This window comes from Pseudophryne corroboree, chromosome 6 (genome assembly GCF_028390025.1).
Source record: "Pseudophryne corroboree isolate aPseCor3 chromosome 6, aPseCor3.hap2, whole genome shotgun sequence".
Classification (NCBI taxonomy): domain Eukaryota; kingdom Metazoa; phylum Chordata; class Amphibia; order Anura; family Myobatrachidae; genus Pseudophryne; species Pseudophryne corroboree.
Window position 1 is genome coordinate 830,143,235 of NC_086449.1, and position 17,836 is coordinate 830,161,070.

Genomic DNA, 17,836 nt, shown 5'->3' on the forward strand with positions numbered 1-17,836 from the left:
TCCTAGTGGATGCTGGGGACTCCGTAAGGACCATGGGGATTATACCAAAGCTCCCAAACGGGCGGGAGAGTGCGGATGACTCTGCAGCACCGAATGAGAGAACTCAAGCCAGGGTATCAAATTTGTAGAATTTTGCAAACGTGTTTGCCCCTGACCAAGTAGCAGCTCGGCAAAGTTGTAAAGCCGAGACCCCTCGGGCAGCCGCCCAGGAATAGCCCACTTTCCTCGTGGAATGGGCTTTTACAGATTTAGGCTGTGGCAGGCCAGCCGCAGAATGCGCAAGCTGAATTGTGCTACAAATCCAGCGAGCAATAGTCTGCTTCGAAGCAGGAGCGCCCAGCTTGTTGGGTGCATACAGGATAAATAGCGAGTCAGATTTCCTTCAGTCTTCCTGACTCCAGCCGTCCTGGAAACATAAATTTTCAAGGCCCTGACTACGTCCAGTAACTTGGAGTCCTCCAAGTCCCTAGTAGCCGCAGGCACCACAATAGGTTGGTTCAAGTGAAAAGCGGATACCACCTTAGGAAGAAACTGGGGACGAGTCCTCAATTCTGCCCTATCCATATGGAAAATCAAATAGGGGCTTTTACTTGACAAAGCCGCCAATTCTGACACACGCCTTGCCGAAGCCAAGGCCAAAAGCATGACCACTTTCCACGTGAGATATTTTAAATCCACGGTTTTGAGTGGCTCAAACCAATGTGACTTTAGGAAACCCAACACCACGTTGAGGTCCCACGGTGCCACTGGAGGCACAAAAGGAGGGCTGAATATGCAGCACTACCTTGACAAATGTCTGAACTTCAGGCAGTGAAGCCAGTTCTTTTTGGAAGAAAATAGACAGAGCCGAAATCTGGACCTTAATGGAACCCAGTTTTAGGCCCATAGTCACCCATGACTGTAGGAAGTGCAGAAATCGACCTAGTTGAAATTCCTCCGTTGGGGCCTTCCTGGCCTCACACCACGCAACATGTTTTCGCCATATGCGGTGATAATGTTGTACGGTTACATCTTTTATAACTTTAATGAGCGTAGGAATGACTTCCTCCGGAATACCCTTTTCTTTTAGGATCCGGTGTTCAACCGCCATGCCGTCAAACGCAGCCGCGGTAAGTCTTGGAACAGACAGGGCACCTGCAGCAGCAGGTCCTGTCTGAGCGGCAGAGGCCATGGGTCCTCTGAGATTAATTCTTGAAGTTCCGGGTACCAAGACCTTCTTGGCCAATCCGGAACAATGAGTATAGTTCTTACTCCTCTTTTCCTTATTATCCTCAGTACCTTGGGTATGAGAGGAAGAGGAGGGGACACACACACACACACACACAAACTGACCAGTACACCCACGGTGTCACTAGAGCGTCCACAGCTATCGCCTGAGGGTCTCTTGACCTGGCGCAATATTTTTCTAGCTTTTTGTTTAAGCGGGACGCTATCATGTCCACCTGTGGCCTTTCCCAACGGTTTACAATCAGTTGGAAGACTTCTGGATGAAGTCCCCACTCTCCCGGGTGGAGGTCGTGCCTTCTGAGGAAGTCTGCTTCCCAGTTGTCCACTCCCGGAATGAACACTGCTGACAGTGCTAACACGTGATTTTCCGCCCATCGGAGAATCCTTGTGGCTTCTGCCATCGCCGTCCTGCTTCTTGTGCCGCCCTGTCGGTTTACATGGGCGACTGCCGTGATGTTGTCTGATTGGATCAGAACCGGCTGGTTTTGAAGCAGGGGCTTTGCCTGACTTAGGGCATTGTAAATGGCCATCAGTTCCAGAACATTTATGTGTAGGGAAGTCTCCTGAATTGACCAAAGTCCTTGGAAGTTGATTCCCAGTGTGACTGCCCCCCAGCCTCGAAGGCTGTCATCCGTGGTCACCAGGACCCAGTCCTGTATGCCGAATCTGCGGCCCTCTCTGAGATGAGCACTCTGCAGCCACCACGGTGCTTTCTTTGGTTGTGAGGGGACATGTGGTAAAAATGCTGACTTCCCAGCCGTTGCTGTGGACACTAGGTCCGAAAGACCATCCCCGAACAACTCCTCACCCTTATAAGGCAAAACTTCCATGTGCCTTTTAGAATCTGCATCACCTGTCCACTGCCGGGTCCATAACCCTCTCCTGGCAGAAATGGATAGTGCACTTATTTTAGATGCCAGCCGGCAAATATCCCTCTGTGCATCTCTTATGTAGAAGACAGCGTCTTTAATATGCTCTACGTTTAGCAATAAAGTGACCCTGTCTAGTGTGTCAATGTTTTCTGACAGGGAATCTGACATGCAGCTGCAGCACTGCACATCCATGCTGAAGTAATAGCTGGTCTCAGTATAATACCAGTGTGCGTATATATAGCCTTCAGGAGAGCCTCCTGCTTTCTATCAGCAGGTTCCTTTAGGGCGGCCGTATACTGGGACGGCAGTGCCACCTTTTTTGATAAGCGCGTAAGCGCTTTATCCACCCTAGGGGGTGTTTCCCAACGTGACCTATCCTCTGGTGGGAAAGGGTACGCCATTAGTAATTTTTTTGAAATTACAGGTTGAGTCTCCCTTATCCAAAATGCTTGGGACCAGAGGTATTTTGGATATCGTATTTTTCCGTATTTTGGAATAATTGCATACCATAATGAGATATCATGGCAATGGGACCTAAATCTAAGCACAGAATGCATTTATGTTACATATACACCTTATACACACAGCCTGAAGGTCATTTTAGCCAATATTTTTTATAACTTTGTGCATTAAACAAAGTGTGTGTACATTCACACAATTCATTTATGTTTCATATACACCTTATACACACAGCCTGAAGGTCATTTAATACAATATTTTTAATAACTTTGTGTATTAAACAAAGTTTGTGTACATTGAGCCATCACAAAACAAAGGTTTCACTATCTCACTCTCAGTCAAAAAAGTCCGTATTTCGGAATATTTGGATATGGGATACTCAACCTGTACCAATTTTTTATCGGGGGAAGCCCACGCTACTTCACACACTTCATTTAATTCTTCAGAAGGGGGAAAAACTACTGGTAGTTTTTTCTCCCCAAACATAATACCCTTTTTTGTGGTACCTGGGGTCACATCAGAAATGTGTAAAACATTTTTCATTGCCTCAATCATATAACGAGTGGCCCTATTGGGCATTACATTAGTCTCTTCGTCGTTGACACTGGTATCAGTATCCGTGTCGACATCTGTGTCTGCCATCTGAGGTAGCGGGCGTTTTAGAGCCCATGATGGCCTTTGAGACGTCTGGGCAGGCACGGGCTGAGAAGCCGGCTGCCCCGCATTTCGCATGTCGTCAAATTTTTTATGTAAGGAGTCGACACTTTCGTTCCACAAGTCCATCTACTCAGGTGTCTGCCCCGCAGGGGGTGACAACACATTTATAGGCACCTGCTCCTCCTCCAAATAAGTCTCCTCATCAAACATGTCGACACAGCCGTACCGACACACCGCACACACACAGGGAATGCTCTGACAGAAGACAGGACCCCACAAAGCCCTTTGGGGAGACAGAGAGAGAGTATGCCAGCACACACCAGAGCGCTATATAATACAGGGATTAACTAAATGATATCCCCTTATAGCTGCTATATGTATATTGCGCCTAAATTTAGTGCCCACCCCTCTCTTTTTTACCCTTTTCTGTAGTGTAGACTACAGGGGAGAGCCAGGGAGCTTCCTTCCAGCAGAGCTGTGAGGGAGAAATGACGCCAGTGTGCCGAGGGAGATAGCTCCGCCCCTTTTTCGGCAGACTTTTCTCCCGCTTTTTAATGGATTCTGGCAGGGGTATTTATCACATATATAGCCTCTGGGGCTATATATTGTGATATATTTGCCAGCCAAGGTGTTTTTATTGCTGCTCAGGGCACCATAACCCCCCCCCCCCCCTGTGTATCAGGAGCAATGGCGCACAGCTGCAGTGCTGTGCGCTACCTTGGTGAAGACTGATGTCTTCTGCCGCCGATTTTCCGGACTCTTCTTGCTTCTGGCTCTGTAAGGGGGCCGGCGGCGCGGCTCCGGGACGAACATCAATTGCCGGTTCCATGCGGTCGATCCCCCTGGAGCTAATGGTGTCCAGTAGCCTAAGAAGCCCAAGCTACCACCAGTTAGGTAGGTTCGCTTCTTCTCCCCTTAGTCCCTCGCTGCAGTGAGTCTGTTGCCAGCAGATCTCACTGTAAAATAAAAAACCTAAAATATACTTTCTTTCTAGGAGCTCAGGAGAGCCCCTAGTGTGCATCCAGCTTTGCGGGCACAAGATTCTAACTGAGGTCTGGAGGAGGGTCATAGGGGGAGGAGCCAGTGCACACCAGGTAGTCCTAAAGCTTTCTTTAGTTGTGCCCAGTCTCCTGCGGAGCCGCTATTCCCCATGGTCCTTACGGAGTTCCCAGCATCCACTAGGACGTCAGAGAAAATAAGAATTTACTTACCGATAATTCTATTTCTCGGAGTCCGTAGTGGATGCTGGGGTTCCTGAAAGGACCATGGGGAATAGCGGCTCCGCAGGAGACAGGGCACAAAAAGTAAAGCTTTTCCAGATCAGGTGGTGTGCACTGGCTCCTCCCCCTATGACCCTCCTCCAGACTCCAGTTAGGTACTGTGCCCGGACGAGCGTACACAATAAGGGAGGATTTTTGAATCCCGGGTAAGACTCATACCAGCCACACCAATCACACCGTACAACTTGTGATCTAAACCCAGTTAACAGTATGATAACAAAAGGAGCCTCTGAAAGACGGCTTCCTACAACAATAACCCGATTTTTGTAACAATAACTATGTACAAGTATTGCAGAATAATCCGCACTTGGGATGGGCGCCCAGCATCCACTACGGACTCCGAGAAATAGAATTATCGGTAAGTAAATTCTTATTTTCTCTATCGTCCTAGTGGATGCTGGGGTTCCTGAAAGGACCATGGGGATTATACCAAAGCTCCCAAACGGGCGGGAGAGTGCGGATGACTCTGCAGCACCGAATGAGAGAACTCCAGGTCCTCTTTTGCCAGGGTATCAAATTTGTAAAATTTTACAAACGTGTTCTCCCCCGACCACGTAGCTGCTCGGCAGAGTTGTAATGCCGAGACCCCTCGGGCAGCCGCCCAAGATGAGCCCACCTTCCTTGTGGAATGGGCATTTACATATTTTTTGCTGTGGCAAGCCTGCCACAGAATGTGCAAGCTGAATTGTACTACAAATCCAACGAGCAATAGTCTGCTTAGAAGCAGGAGCACCCAGCTTGTTGGGTGCATACAGGATAAACAGCAAGTCAGATTTCCTGACTCCAGCCGACCTGGAAACTATATTTTCAGGGCTCTGACAACATCCAGCAACTTGGAGTCCTCCAAGTCCCTAGTAGCCGCAGGCACCACAATAAGCTGGTTCAGGTGAAACGCTGACACCACCTTAGGGAGAAACTGGGGACGAGTCCACAGCTTTGCTCTGTCCGAATGGACAATCAGATATGGCTTTGTGAGATAAAGCCGCCAATTCTGACACTCGCCTGGCCGAGGCCAGGACCAACAGCATGGTCACTTTCCATGTGAGATATATCAAATCCACAGATTTGAGTTGTTTAAAACAATGTGATTTTAGGAATCCCAAACTACGTTGAGATCGCCCAGTGCCACTGGAGACATCAAAAGGGGGTTGTATATGCAGTACTCCCTTAACAACTTCTGGACTTCAGGAACTGAAGCCAATTTCTTTCTGGAAGAAAATCGACCGGTCGAAATTTGAACCTTAATGGACCCCAATTTGAGACCCATATACACTCCTGCTTGCAGGAAATGTAGGAATTAACCTAGTTGAAATTCTTCCGTGGAGCATTCCTGGCCTCACACCATGGAACATATTTTCACCTAAGCGGTGATAATGTTGTGCGGTCACCTCCTTCCTGGCTCTGACCAGGGTAGGGATGACCTCTTCCGGAATGCCTTTTTCCCTTAGGATCCGGCGTTCACCCGCCCTGGCGTCAACGCAGCTGCGGTAAGTCATGGAACAGACATGATTCTTGCTGAATCAAGATCCTTTCGAGTATCTCTTGAAGTTCCGGGTACCAAGTTCTTCTTGGCCAAACCGGAACCACGAGTATAGTTCTTACTCCTCTCCTTCCTATCATTCTCCATACACTGGGTATGAAAGGCAGAGGAGGGAACACATACACCGACTGGTACACCCACGGTGTTACCAGAGCGTCCCAGCTATTGCCTGAGGGTCTCTAGACCTGGCGCTTCATGTGGGACGCCATCATAACCACCTTTGGTCTTTCCCAACGGTTTACAAACATGTGGAAACTTCCAGATGAAGTTCCCACTTTTCCGGGTGGAATTCATTTATGCTGAGGAAATCTTCCTAGTTGTCCACTCCCGGAATGAACACTGCTGACAGTGTTATCACATGATCTTTCGCCCAGCGAAGAATCCTTGCTGTCATTGCCCTCCTGCTTCTTGTGCCGCCCCGTCTGTTTACGTGGGCGACTGCCATGATGATGTCCTACTGGATCAGCACCGGTTGACTTTGAAGCAGAGGTCTTCCTAGGCTCAGAGCATCGTAAATTGCCCTTAGCTCCAGTATATTCATGTGGAGAGAAATCTCCAGACTTGACCACACTTCCTTGGAAATTTCTTCCTTGTGTGACTGTTCCCCAGCCTCTCAGGCTGGCATCCGTGGTCACCAGAACACAGTCCTGAATGCTGAATGTGCTGCCCTCTAGAAGATGAGCACTCTGCAGCCCCCACAGTAGAGACACCCTTGTCCTTGGAGACAGGGTTATCCGCTGATGCATCTGAAGATGCGATCCGGACCATTCGTCCAGCAAATCCCCCTGAAAAGTTTTTGCGTGAGATCTGCCGAATGGAATCGCTTCGTAAGAAGTCACCATTTTTCCCAGGACTCCTGTGCATTGATGCACTGATACTTGGCCTGGTTTTAGGAGGTTTCTGACTAGGTCGGATAACTCCCTGGCTTTCCCCTCCAGGAGAAATACCTCTTTCTGGACTATGCCCAGAATCATTCCTAGGAACAGCAGACGTATCATCGGAAAACAGCTGCGATTTTTGGAATATTTAGAATCCACTCGTGCTGTCGTAGAACTACTTTAGATAGTTCTTTTCCGACCTCCAACTGTTCTCTGGAAACTTGCCCCTTTCAGGATATCGTCCAAGTAAGGGATAATTAAGATGCCTTTCTTCCTTTAAGAATCATCTTTTCGGCCATTACCTTGGTAAAGGCCCGGGGTGCCGTGGATAATTCAACGGCAGCGTCTGAAACTGATATTGACAGTTCTGTATCACGAACCAGAGGTACCCTTGTTGAGAAGGGCAAATTTGGACATGGAGGTAATCCTTGATGTCCAGGGACACCATATAGTCCCCTTTTTTCCGGTTCTCTATCACTGCTCTGAGTGACTCCATCTTGATTTGAACCTTTTTATGTAAGTGTTCAAAGATTTCAGATTTAGACTATGTCTCACCAAGCCGTCTGGCTTCAGTACCACAATATAGTGTGGAAGACTAATACCCTTTTCCTTGTTGTAGGAGGGGTACTTTGATTATCACCTGCTGGAAATACAGCTTGTGAATTTTTTCCAATACTGCCTCCTTGTCGGAGGGAGCCGTTGGTAAAGCAGGCTTCAGGAACCTGCGAGGAAAAAATGTCTCGACTCTCCAATCTGTACCCCTGGGATAATACTTGTATGATCTAGGGGTCAACTTGCGAGTGATCCCACTGCGCGCTGAGACTCTTGAGACTACCCCCCCACTGGTGGAGGGCTTCTTTTCCTGGGAAGGGGCTGCCTGCTGCAGTCTACTTCCCTTTCCTCTATGTCTGGGCAGATATGACTGGCCTTTTGCCCGCTTGCCCACATGGGAACGGAAGGATTGAGGCTGAAAAGACAGTGTCTTTTTCTGCTGAGATGTAACTTGGGGTAAAAAGGTTGGATTTCCCAGCTGTGGCCGTGGCCCCCAGGTCCGACGGACCGACCCCAAATAACTCCTTCCCTTTATACGGCAATACTTCCATGTGCCGTATGGGATCTGTATCACCTGACCACTGTCGTGTCCATGACATCTTCTGGGAGATATGGACAACGCACTTATCTTGATGCCAGAGTGCAAATATCCCTCTGTGCATCTCGCATACATAAATATATAATGCATCCTATTAAATGCTCTATATCAATAAAATATTTTTAGTCAGGGAATTCGACCAAGCCAACCCAGCACTGCATCTCCAGGCTGATGGCGATCGCTGGTCGCAGTATAACCACCGTCTGTGTGTATATACTTTTTAGGATATTTTTCCAGCTGCCTATCAGCTGGCTCCTTGAGGGCGGCCGTATCTGGAGACGGTAACGCCACTTGATAAGCGTGTGAGCGCCTTATCCACCCTAATGGGTGTTTCCCAACGCGCCCTAACTTCTGGCGGGAAAGGGTATAACGCCAATATTTGCTATCGGGGTAAACCCACGCATCATCACACACTTCATTTTATTTTATCTGATTCAGGAAAAACTACAGGTAGTTTTTTCACTTCCACATAATACCCTCTTTGTGGTACTTGTAGTATCAGAAATATGTAACAGCTCCTTCATTGCCCTTAACGTGTGGCCCTAATGAGGAATACGTTTGTTTATTCACCGTCGACACTGGATTCAGTGTCCGTGTCTGTGTCGACCGACTGAGGTAAATGGGCGTTTTTTATAAAAAAACCCTGACGGTGTTTCTGAGACGCCTGGACCGTTACTAATTGTTTGTCGGCCGTCTCATGTCGTCAACCGACCTTGCAGCGTGTTGACATTCTCACGTAATTCCCTAATAAGCCATCCATTCCGGTGTCGACTCCCTAGAGAGTGACATCACCATTACAGGCAATTTCTCCGCCTCCTCCAACATCGTCCTCATACATGTTGACACACACGTACCGACACACAGCACACACACCTGGAATGCTCTGACAGAGGACAGGACCCCACTAGCCCTTTGGAGAGACAGAGGGAGAGTTTGCCAGCACACACCAAAAAACGCTATAATTACATAGGGACAACCTTATATAAGTGTTTCTCCCTAATAGCATCTTTATATATATATTTATATCGCCAATTTGTGCCCCCCCTCTCTGTTTAAACCCTGTTTCTGTAGTGCAGTGCAGGGGAGAGCCTGGGAGCCTTCTCTCCAGCCTTTCTGTGAGAGAAAAAATGGCGCCGTGTGCTGAGGAGATAGGCCCCGCCCCTTTTTCGGCGGGCTCGTCTCCCGCTCTTTAGTGAAGTTTGGCAGGGGTTAAATATCTCCATATAGCCTCTGGGGGCTATATGTGAGGTATTTTTAGCCAGTATATAGGTTTACATTTGCCTCCCAGGGCGCCTCCCCCCCAGCGCCCTGCACCCTCAGTGACAGCGTGTGAAGTGTGCTGAGAGGAAAATGGCGCACAGCTGCAGTGCTGTGCGCTACCTTTAGAAGACTGTCAGAGTCTTCAGCCGCCGATTCTGGACCTCTTCTAACTTCAGCATCTGCAAGGGGGCCGGCGGCGCGGCTCCGGTGACCATCCAGGCTGTACCTGTGATCGTCCCTCTGGAGCTGATGTCCAGTAGCCAAGAAGCCAATCCATCCTGCACGCAGGTGAGTTCACTTCTTCTCCCCTCAGTCCCTCGTTGCAGTGATCCTGTTGCCAGCAGGACTCACTGTAAAATAAAAAACCTAAGCTAAACTTTCTCTAAGCAGCTCTTTAGGAGAGCCACCTAGATTGCACCCTTCTCGGCCGGGCACAAAAATCTAACTGGAGTCTGGAGGAGGGTCATAGGGGGAGGAGCCAGTGCACACCACCTGATCTGGAAAAGCTTTACTTTTTGTGCCCTGTCTCCTGCGGAGCCGCTATTCCCCATGGTCCTTTCAGGAACCCCAGCATCCACTAGGACGATAGAGAAATAGGGAGATCCAAAAACTTGTTCCCGTTGTGGCTGCTACAGATATGTACACCCTCTCCTGACTTTTCCGGTTTACTACTGCTGCTACAACCCATATTTCCATATTCCTGACCACGCTGGAAGGAGACACCCTTAACCAGTTTTAAGGAAGTCTTTTTTAAAATGTAATTCTACGTAAAAACGCTACATAGGTTAGCACCACGTTCCTTACCTAGCCCAGTTAAAACCACCCTATATAGAAAAGGATTACCTGGAGGAAAACAGATTACCTGTTGTGCAGACTGCAGCGCCTTTGGCTTCGCTCCAGCTCGGTTTTCTTCCAAAGAATCTAAACGGTTTCGGTCTCCAAGGGGCCGGGAAGGTTGCTGGCCCTGCTTTAAGAAAGATGGAATTACAAAGATATTTGCTTAATCACTTGCCAAGCTAATCTTTTCCTGACATGGTCGCAACTGAAAGACACAGACTGGAGGTCTCTTGGCACCGATTCATAGGTTCTCAAACTCGACCATCAGTGCCCCATGCGAGAATTGCATACATTCTGCCCTCATTTTCCTGCATACTGGCACCAATGAGCACTGATATGGAGGAAGCCTTATCTGCTGGGGCAGCTCTTACAATAAATGACTTTCGGGTTTATGACCCAGGAGACCACTTGTTTTGTTAGTAAGATTTAAAAGTGTTCAAGTTGAAAAAGAAGAATGGCATGGTATGCAGAGGTCAGCGGACCCTTGATGTCCAGGCATGCTAGCACTTGTGGTTCAACATGCCTGTGCAGTATTGCTGGGACCTGTAGTGAATAATATTATTTAACCATTTATTTAGGACTATTACCTTTGCATTCAAAGCCCAGAGGGTGCAGAGAAAAGCCCTGGCCTTCAGGAGAGATCAACAAGAAACTCCAGCCCTGGACTGACCAGTGTGGGGCTAGTTGACGTTACGGTGTAGGGTTCCCCCCACACCGAGTTCCCCCTACTATAGGGTCAGCTGTCCTGGCTAGTTAAACAAAGTGGTAGTTATTGGAAAATAAGGGGGACCCCATGCTGTTTCCCAATACCAGCCTAGGCTCAGAGGCCCAGGGCTGGTTACTTCTTTGGGGAGGGGGTACCCCATGTTGTTTTTTTCCCCCTTATACACGAAGCCTGCATAGATCTGACCTGTACAAATCAGACACAAATTTCCGGCGTATGCGCCGCTGAATAGGGAGTTGACATCTGACAGGTATAAAGGCAGGTGACAAATTTTAGTCAAAACTAATTCATAGCAGATGCTTTTTGGGGTTTGTTTTTTTTTAGATTGAAATCCACCACATAATAGTTTCAATTCGACCGCAAATCTGGCATTTAGTAAATTTAATTCACTCCATATTAACAGAATATTTTAAACGTAAAAAAAATTATACTACTGCCAAGAAAGTCCCTCCAAAGTTATGATGGGAAAATAAGATTTTAAACCTACCGGTAAATATTTTTCTCCTAGTCCGTAGAGGATGCTGGGGACTCCGTAAGGACCATGGGGATAGACGGGCTCCGCAGGAGACATGGGCACTAAGAAAGAACTTTAGGTATGGGTGTGCAAAGCTCCTCCCTCTATGTCCCTCCTCCTGTGCCCAGAGGAGACGGACAGTACGAGGAAAGGATTTTGTTAATCCAAGGGGAAGATTCATACCAGCCCACACCATTCACACCGTATAACTAGGGATATATGAACAAGTTAACAGTATGAAACAACACAGCATCAGACAGACTGATGAAAACTGTAACATAACCCTTATGTAAGAAAAAACTATATACAAGTCTTGCAAAGTAGTCCGCACTTGGGACGGGCACCCAGCATCCTCTACGGACTAGGAGAAATAGATTTACCGGTAGGTTTAAAACCGTATTTTCTCTTACGTCCTAGAGGATGCTGGGGACTCCGTAAGGACCATGGGGATTATACCAAAGCTCCCAAACGGACGGGAGTGCGGATGACTCTGCAGCACAGACTGAGCAAACAGGAGGTCCTCCTCAGCCAGGGTATCAAACCTGTAGAACTTTGCAAAGGTGTTTGAACCCGACCAAGTAGCAGCTCGGCACAACTGTAATGCCGAGACCCCTCGGGCAGCCGCCCAAGAAGAGCCCACCTTCCTAGTGGAATGGGCCTTAATTGATTTTGGTAACGGCAATCCAGCCGTTGAATGAGCCTGCTGAATCGTGTTACAGATCCAGCAAGCAATAGTCTGCTTTGAAGCAGGAGCGCCAACTTTGTTGGCAGCATACAGGACAAACAGTGCTTCTGTTTTCCTGGCCCTAGACGTTCTGGCTACGTAAATTTTCAATGCCCTAACCACATCAAGGGACTCTGAATCCTCCAAGTCTCGCGTAGCCACAGGCACCACAATAGGTTGGTTCATATGATAAGATGAAACCACCTTAGGCAAGAATTGAGGACGGGTCCGCAATTCCGCTCTATCCATATGGAAAACCAGATAGGGGCTTTTATGAGACAAAGCCGCCAATTCCGACACTCGCCTAGCCGAAGCCAAGGCTAACATGACCACTTTACAAGTGAGATATTTTAATTCCACAGTTTTAAGTGGTTCAAACCAGTGCGACTTAAGGAAACTCAACACCACGTTAAGGTCCGAAGGCGCTACCGGAGGAACAAAAGGAGGCTGAATATGCAGCACTCCCTTCACAAAAGTCTGCACTTCTGGGAGAGAATCTAATTCCCTTTGAAAGAAAATTGATAGGCTCCATTAAGGTTCAGATTTCGGCCCTAACTTCAGGCCCAAATTCACTCCAAGTTTGTAGGAAGTGAAGGAAACGGCCCAGATGGAATTCTTCCGTAGGAGCATTCCTGGCCTCACACCAAGATACATACTTTCGCCATATACTGTGATAATGTTAAGCTGTCACGTCATTCCTAGCCTTTATCAGAGTAGGAATTAACTCATCCGGAATGCCCTTTTCCGCTAGGATCCGGCGTTCAACCGCCATGCCGTCAAACGCAGCCGCGGTAAGTCTTAGAACAGACAGGGACCCTGTTGTAACAGGTCCTGTCTTAGAGGAAGAGGCCACGGATCTTCTGCTAACATCTCCTGCAGATCCGGATACCAGGCCCTTCGCGGCCAATCTGGAACAATGAGAATTGTCTGTACTCTTTTTCTTATTATTCTCAACAACTTGGGGATGAGAGGAAGAGGCGGAAACACATAGACCGACTAGAACCGCCACGGTATCACCAGGGCGTCCACTGCCACCGCCTGAGGGTCTCTCGACCTGGCGCAATACCTCTGTAGTTTTTTGTTTAGACGGAACGCCATCATGTCTATCTGGGGCAGGCCCCACTGACTTGCAATCTGTGCGAAGACTTCCTGATGAAGTCCCCACTCTCCTGGATGTAGATCGTGTCGGTTGTCCACTCCCAGAATGAACACTGCCGACAGAGCTCCTACATGATTTTCCGCCCAGCGAAGAATCCTGGTGGCTTCCGCCATTGCCACTCTGCTCCTTGTGCCCCCTTGGTGGTTTACATGAGCTACTGTGGTGATGTTGTCTGACTGGATCAGAACCGGTAGGTCGCGAAGCAAAGTCTCCGCTTGACGAAGGGTGTTGTATATGGCCCTCAGTTCCAGGACGTTGATGTGAAGACAAGTTTCTTGACTTGACCAAAGACCTTGGAAGTTCCTTCCCTGTGTGACTGCTCCCCAACCTCGGAGGCTCATGTCCGTGGTCACCAGAACCCAGTCCTGAATGCCGAATCTGCGACCCTCCAGAAGGTGAGCACTCTGCAGCCACCAAAGGAGAGATACCCTGGCCCTGGGGGACAGGGTGATCAACTGATGAATCTGTAGATGTGACCCGGACCACTTGTCCAGTAAGGTCCCATTGGAAGGTCCTCGCATGGAACCTGCCGAAAGGAATGGCCTCGTAAGATGCTACCATCTTTCCCAGGACTCGAGTGCAGTGATGCACCGACACCTGTTTTGGATTCAATAGGTCCCTGACCAGAGTCATGAGTTCCTGGGCCTTTTCTATCGGTAGATAAACCCTTTTCTGGTCCGTATCCAGAATCATGCCTAAGAAGGTCAAACGAGTCGTAGGAACTAACTGTGACTTCGAGATATTGAGAATCCAGCCGTGCTGCTGTAACACCTTCAGTGAAAGTGACACGCTGTTCAACAACTGCTCTCGTGATCTCGCTTTTATTAGGAGATCGTCCAAGTAAAGGATAATTGTGACACCCTGCTTGCGCAGGAGCACCATCATTTCCGCCATTACCTTGGTGAAAATCCTCGGGGCAGAGGAAAGCCCAAACGGCAACGTCTGAAATTGGTAATGACAATCCTGTACCGCAAATCTCAGGTATGCCTGATGAGGTGGATATATGAGAACATGAAGGTATGCATCCTTTATGTCCAGGGAAACCATAAAATCCCCCCCTTCTAGGCTGGCGATGAGCGCTCTGAGCGATTCCATCTTGAACTTGAACCTTTTCAAGTATAGGTTCAAGGATTTTAAATTTAAAGTGGGTCTGACCGAACCGTCTGGTTTCGGGACTACAAATAGGGTCGAGTAATACCTCCTCCCTTGTTGAAGCAGGGAAACTTTGACCACCACTTGTTGAAGACACAATTTTTGAATTGCATTTAAAACTATCTCCCTTTCTGGGGGAGAAGCTGGTAGGGCCGATTTGAAAAACCGTCGAGGAGGCACCTCTTCGAATTCCAGCTTTTAACCCTGGGAAACAATTTCTATTGCCCAGGGATCCACCTGTGAGTGAACCCAGATGTGGCTGAAAAGTCGAAGACGTGCCCCCACTGGGGCGGACTCCCTCAGCGGAGCCCCAGCGTCATGCGGTGGATTTTGTAGAGGCCGGGGAGGACTTCTGCTCCTGGGAACTAGCTGTGGTTGGCAGCTTTTTCCCTCTGCCCTTACCTCTGGCAATAAAGGACGATCCTCGTGCTCTCTTGTTTTTATTTGACCGAAAGGACTGCATTTGATAATGTGGTGCTTTCTTAGGCTGTGAGGGACTATAAGGCAAAAAATTTGATTTACCTGCAGTAGCTGTGGAGACCAGGTCCGAGAGACCTTCCCCAAACAATTCCTCACCCCTGTAAGGTAAAACCTCCATATGCCTCTTTGAGTCGGCATCACTTGTCCAATGCCGGGTCCATAGGACTCGTCTAGCAGAAATCGACATAGCGTTGACTCTAGAACCCAGTAGGCCAATGTCTCTTGGAGCATCCCTCATATATAAGGCAGCATCTTTAATATGACCCAGGGTTAATAAAATAGTATCCTTATCCAGGGTATCAAATTCCGCCGATAAGGTTTCTGTCCAAGCGGCTATAGCGCTACAAACCCAAGCCGACGCTATCGCCAGTCCGAGTAAGGTACCAGAGTGTGTGTAAATGGACTTTAATGTAGCCTCCTGCTTGCGATCAGCAGGATCCCTGAGGGTAGCCGTATCTTGGGATGGCAGTGCTACCTTTTTGGATAAGCGTGTCAACGCTTTGTCTACCCTTGGGGAGGATACCCACCGTATCCTGTCCTTGGTCGGGAAAGGATACGCTATAAGAATCCTTTTGGGAATTTGCAGTTTCTTGTCTGGAGATTTCCAAGCCCTTTCAAATAACTCGGTCAGCTCATGAGAAGGGGTAAAGGTTACCTCAGGTTTCTTTTCCTTATACATGTGTACCCTCGTGTCAGGGACAGGGTGTTCCTCTGTGATATGCAAAACATCCTTTATTGCAATAATCATATATTGAATACAGCCAAAATTGGCTAAAAGTAACTTTGCATCATCGTAGTCGACACTAGTCAGAATCAGTGTCGGTATTAGTGTCTACTATTTGGGATAGTGGGCGCTTTTGAGACCCCGAGGGTCCCTGCGACATAGGGGCAGGCAGGGCCTGGCTCTCTGCATAATTCCTGGACTCGGCTTTGTCCAACCTTTTGTGCAATAAAATAATATTTTACTTACTGGCAAATCTATTTCTCGTAGTCCGTAGTGGATGCTGGGGACTCCGTAAGGACCATGGGGAATAGACGGGCTCCGCAGGAGTCAGGGCACTCTAAGAAAGAATTAGGACTACTGGTGTGCACTGGCTCCTCCCTCTATGCCCCTCCTCCAGACCTCAGTTAAGGAAACTGTGCCCGGAAGAGCTGACAATACAAGGAAAGGATTTTGGAATCCAGGGTAAGACTCATACCAGCCACACCAATCACACCGTATAACTCGTGATAACCTTACCCAGTTAACAGTATGAACAACAACAGAGCATCAGATAAACCTGATGCAACCATAAAATAACCCTTATATAAGCAATAACTATATACAAGTATTGCAGAAGAATTCCGCACTTGGGACGGGCGCCCAGCATCCACTACGGACTACGAGAAATAGATTTACCGGTAAGTAAAATCTTATTTTCTCTAACGTCCTAGTGGATGCTGGGGACTCCGTAAGGACCATGGAGATTATACCAAAGCTCCCAAATGGTCGGGAGAGTGCGGATGACTCTGCAGCACCGAATGAGCAAACACAAGGTCCTCCTCAGCCAGGGTATCAAACTTGTAGAACTTTGCAAAAGTGTTTGAACCCGACCAAGTAGCTGCTCGGCAAAGCTGTAATGCCGAGACCCCTCGGGCAGTCGCCCAAGAAGAGCCCACCTTCCTTGTGGAATGGGCCTTTACTGATTTTGGATGCGGCAATCCAGCCGCAGAATGAGCCTGCTGAATCGTGTTACAGATCCAGCGAGCAATAGTTTGCTTTGAAGCAGGAGCACCCAGCTTGTTGGATGCATACAGGATAAACAGTGAGTCAGTTTTCCTGACTCTAGCCGTTCTGGCTACATAAACCTTCAAAGCCCTGACTACATCTAGTAACTCGGAACCCTCCAAGTCACGAGTAGTCACAGGCACCACAATAGGTTGGTTCATATGAAAAGATGACACTACTTTTGGCAGCAATTGCGGACGAGTCCGCAATTCTGCCCTGTCCATATGGAAAACCAGATAGGGGCTTTTATGTGATAAAGCCGCCAATTCTGACACACGCCTAGCTGAAGCCAAGGCTAACAGCATGACCACCTTCCACGTGAGAAATTTTAACTCCACGGTTTTAAGTGGCTCAAACCAGAGTGATTTCAGGAAACTGAACACCACGTTAAGATCCCAAGGTGCCACTGCAGGCACAAACGGGGGCTGAATATGCAGCACTCCCTTTACAAAAGTCTGAACTTCAGGAAGAGAAGCCAGTTCTTTTTGAAAGAAAATGGATAGGGCCGAAATCTGGACCTTTATGGACCCCAATTTTAATCCCAAAGTCACTCCCGACTGTAGGACGTGAAGGAAACAGCCCAGCTGGAATTCCTCTGATGAAACAGCCCCTGTGCTCGAGGCTGAGAAACGCATCAAGCATCCCGCCCGAAGTCTTGTCCGGTATCCTGGGTATTCAACACTAATATACCCGCAGCACATTCAGCGGTTCCTACCACGGAAGCACGAGCGAACGGCTCTCGACTTTGATCAGCCGCGAACGGCTCTCTGGTCTTGACCAGCCGCGCTCTGAAGTGGTCCTGTGAAGCGCAGTCTTCATCCAGTGTTATTGACACCTCCTTCTGTGCCGCTGTTTAGCGGTGTGGGCAGCCGGCGCCCACCATCAGGAAAGTGCCTATGAAAATTTCCTTAATTGAAAGGCCGGGTAAGCTTTATTACATGAGACTGCACAAATAGCGATTCAGCTTTAAAGTCATTGCACACTTATGGAAATATGTATATCTAAGCTACCCGTAGAAAATTTGCCTTCATCTGGATGAGATTGTAATCATACAAACTGATCACCAATTTCTAACACTCCATTGTGGATGGACTTCCTAAACAGCATCTAAGGAACTCATGTGAATTAATTAGCCCATGCATGGAGCTTAACCCT

The 17,836-nt window shown here is 48.2% G+C and overlaps 1 protein-coding gene across 1 annotated transcript in view; it reads right to left on the reverse strand.

Annotated features, from left to right (window-relative positions):
• Positions 1-17,836, reverse strand: part of LOC134933848 (uncharacterized) — a 316,847-nt gene that overhangs the window by 86,654 nt on the left and 212,357 nt on the right. The window contains exon 4 of the mRNA XM_063929361.1: positions 10,186-10,290. Coding sequence (XP_063785431.1) covers positions 10,186-10,290 — 105 coding nt within the window. The remainder of the gene's footprint in view (positions 1-10,185; positions 10,291-17,836) is intronic.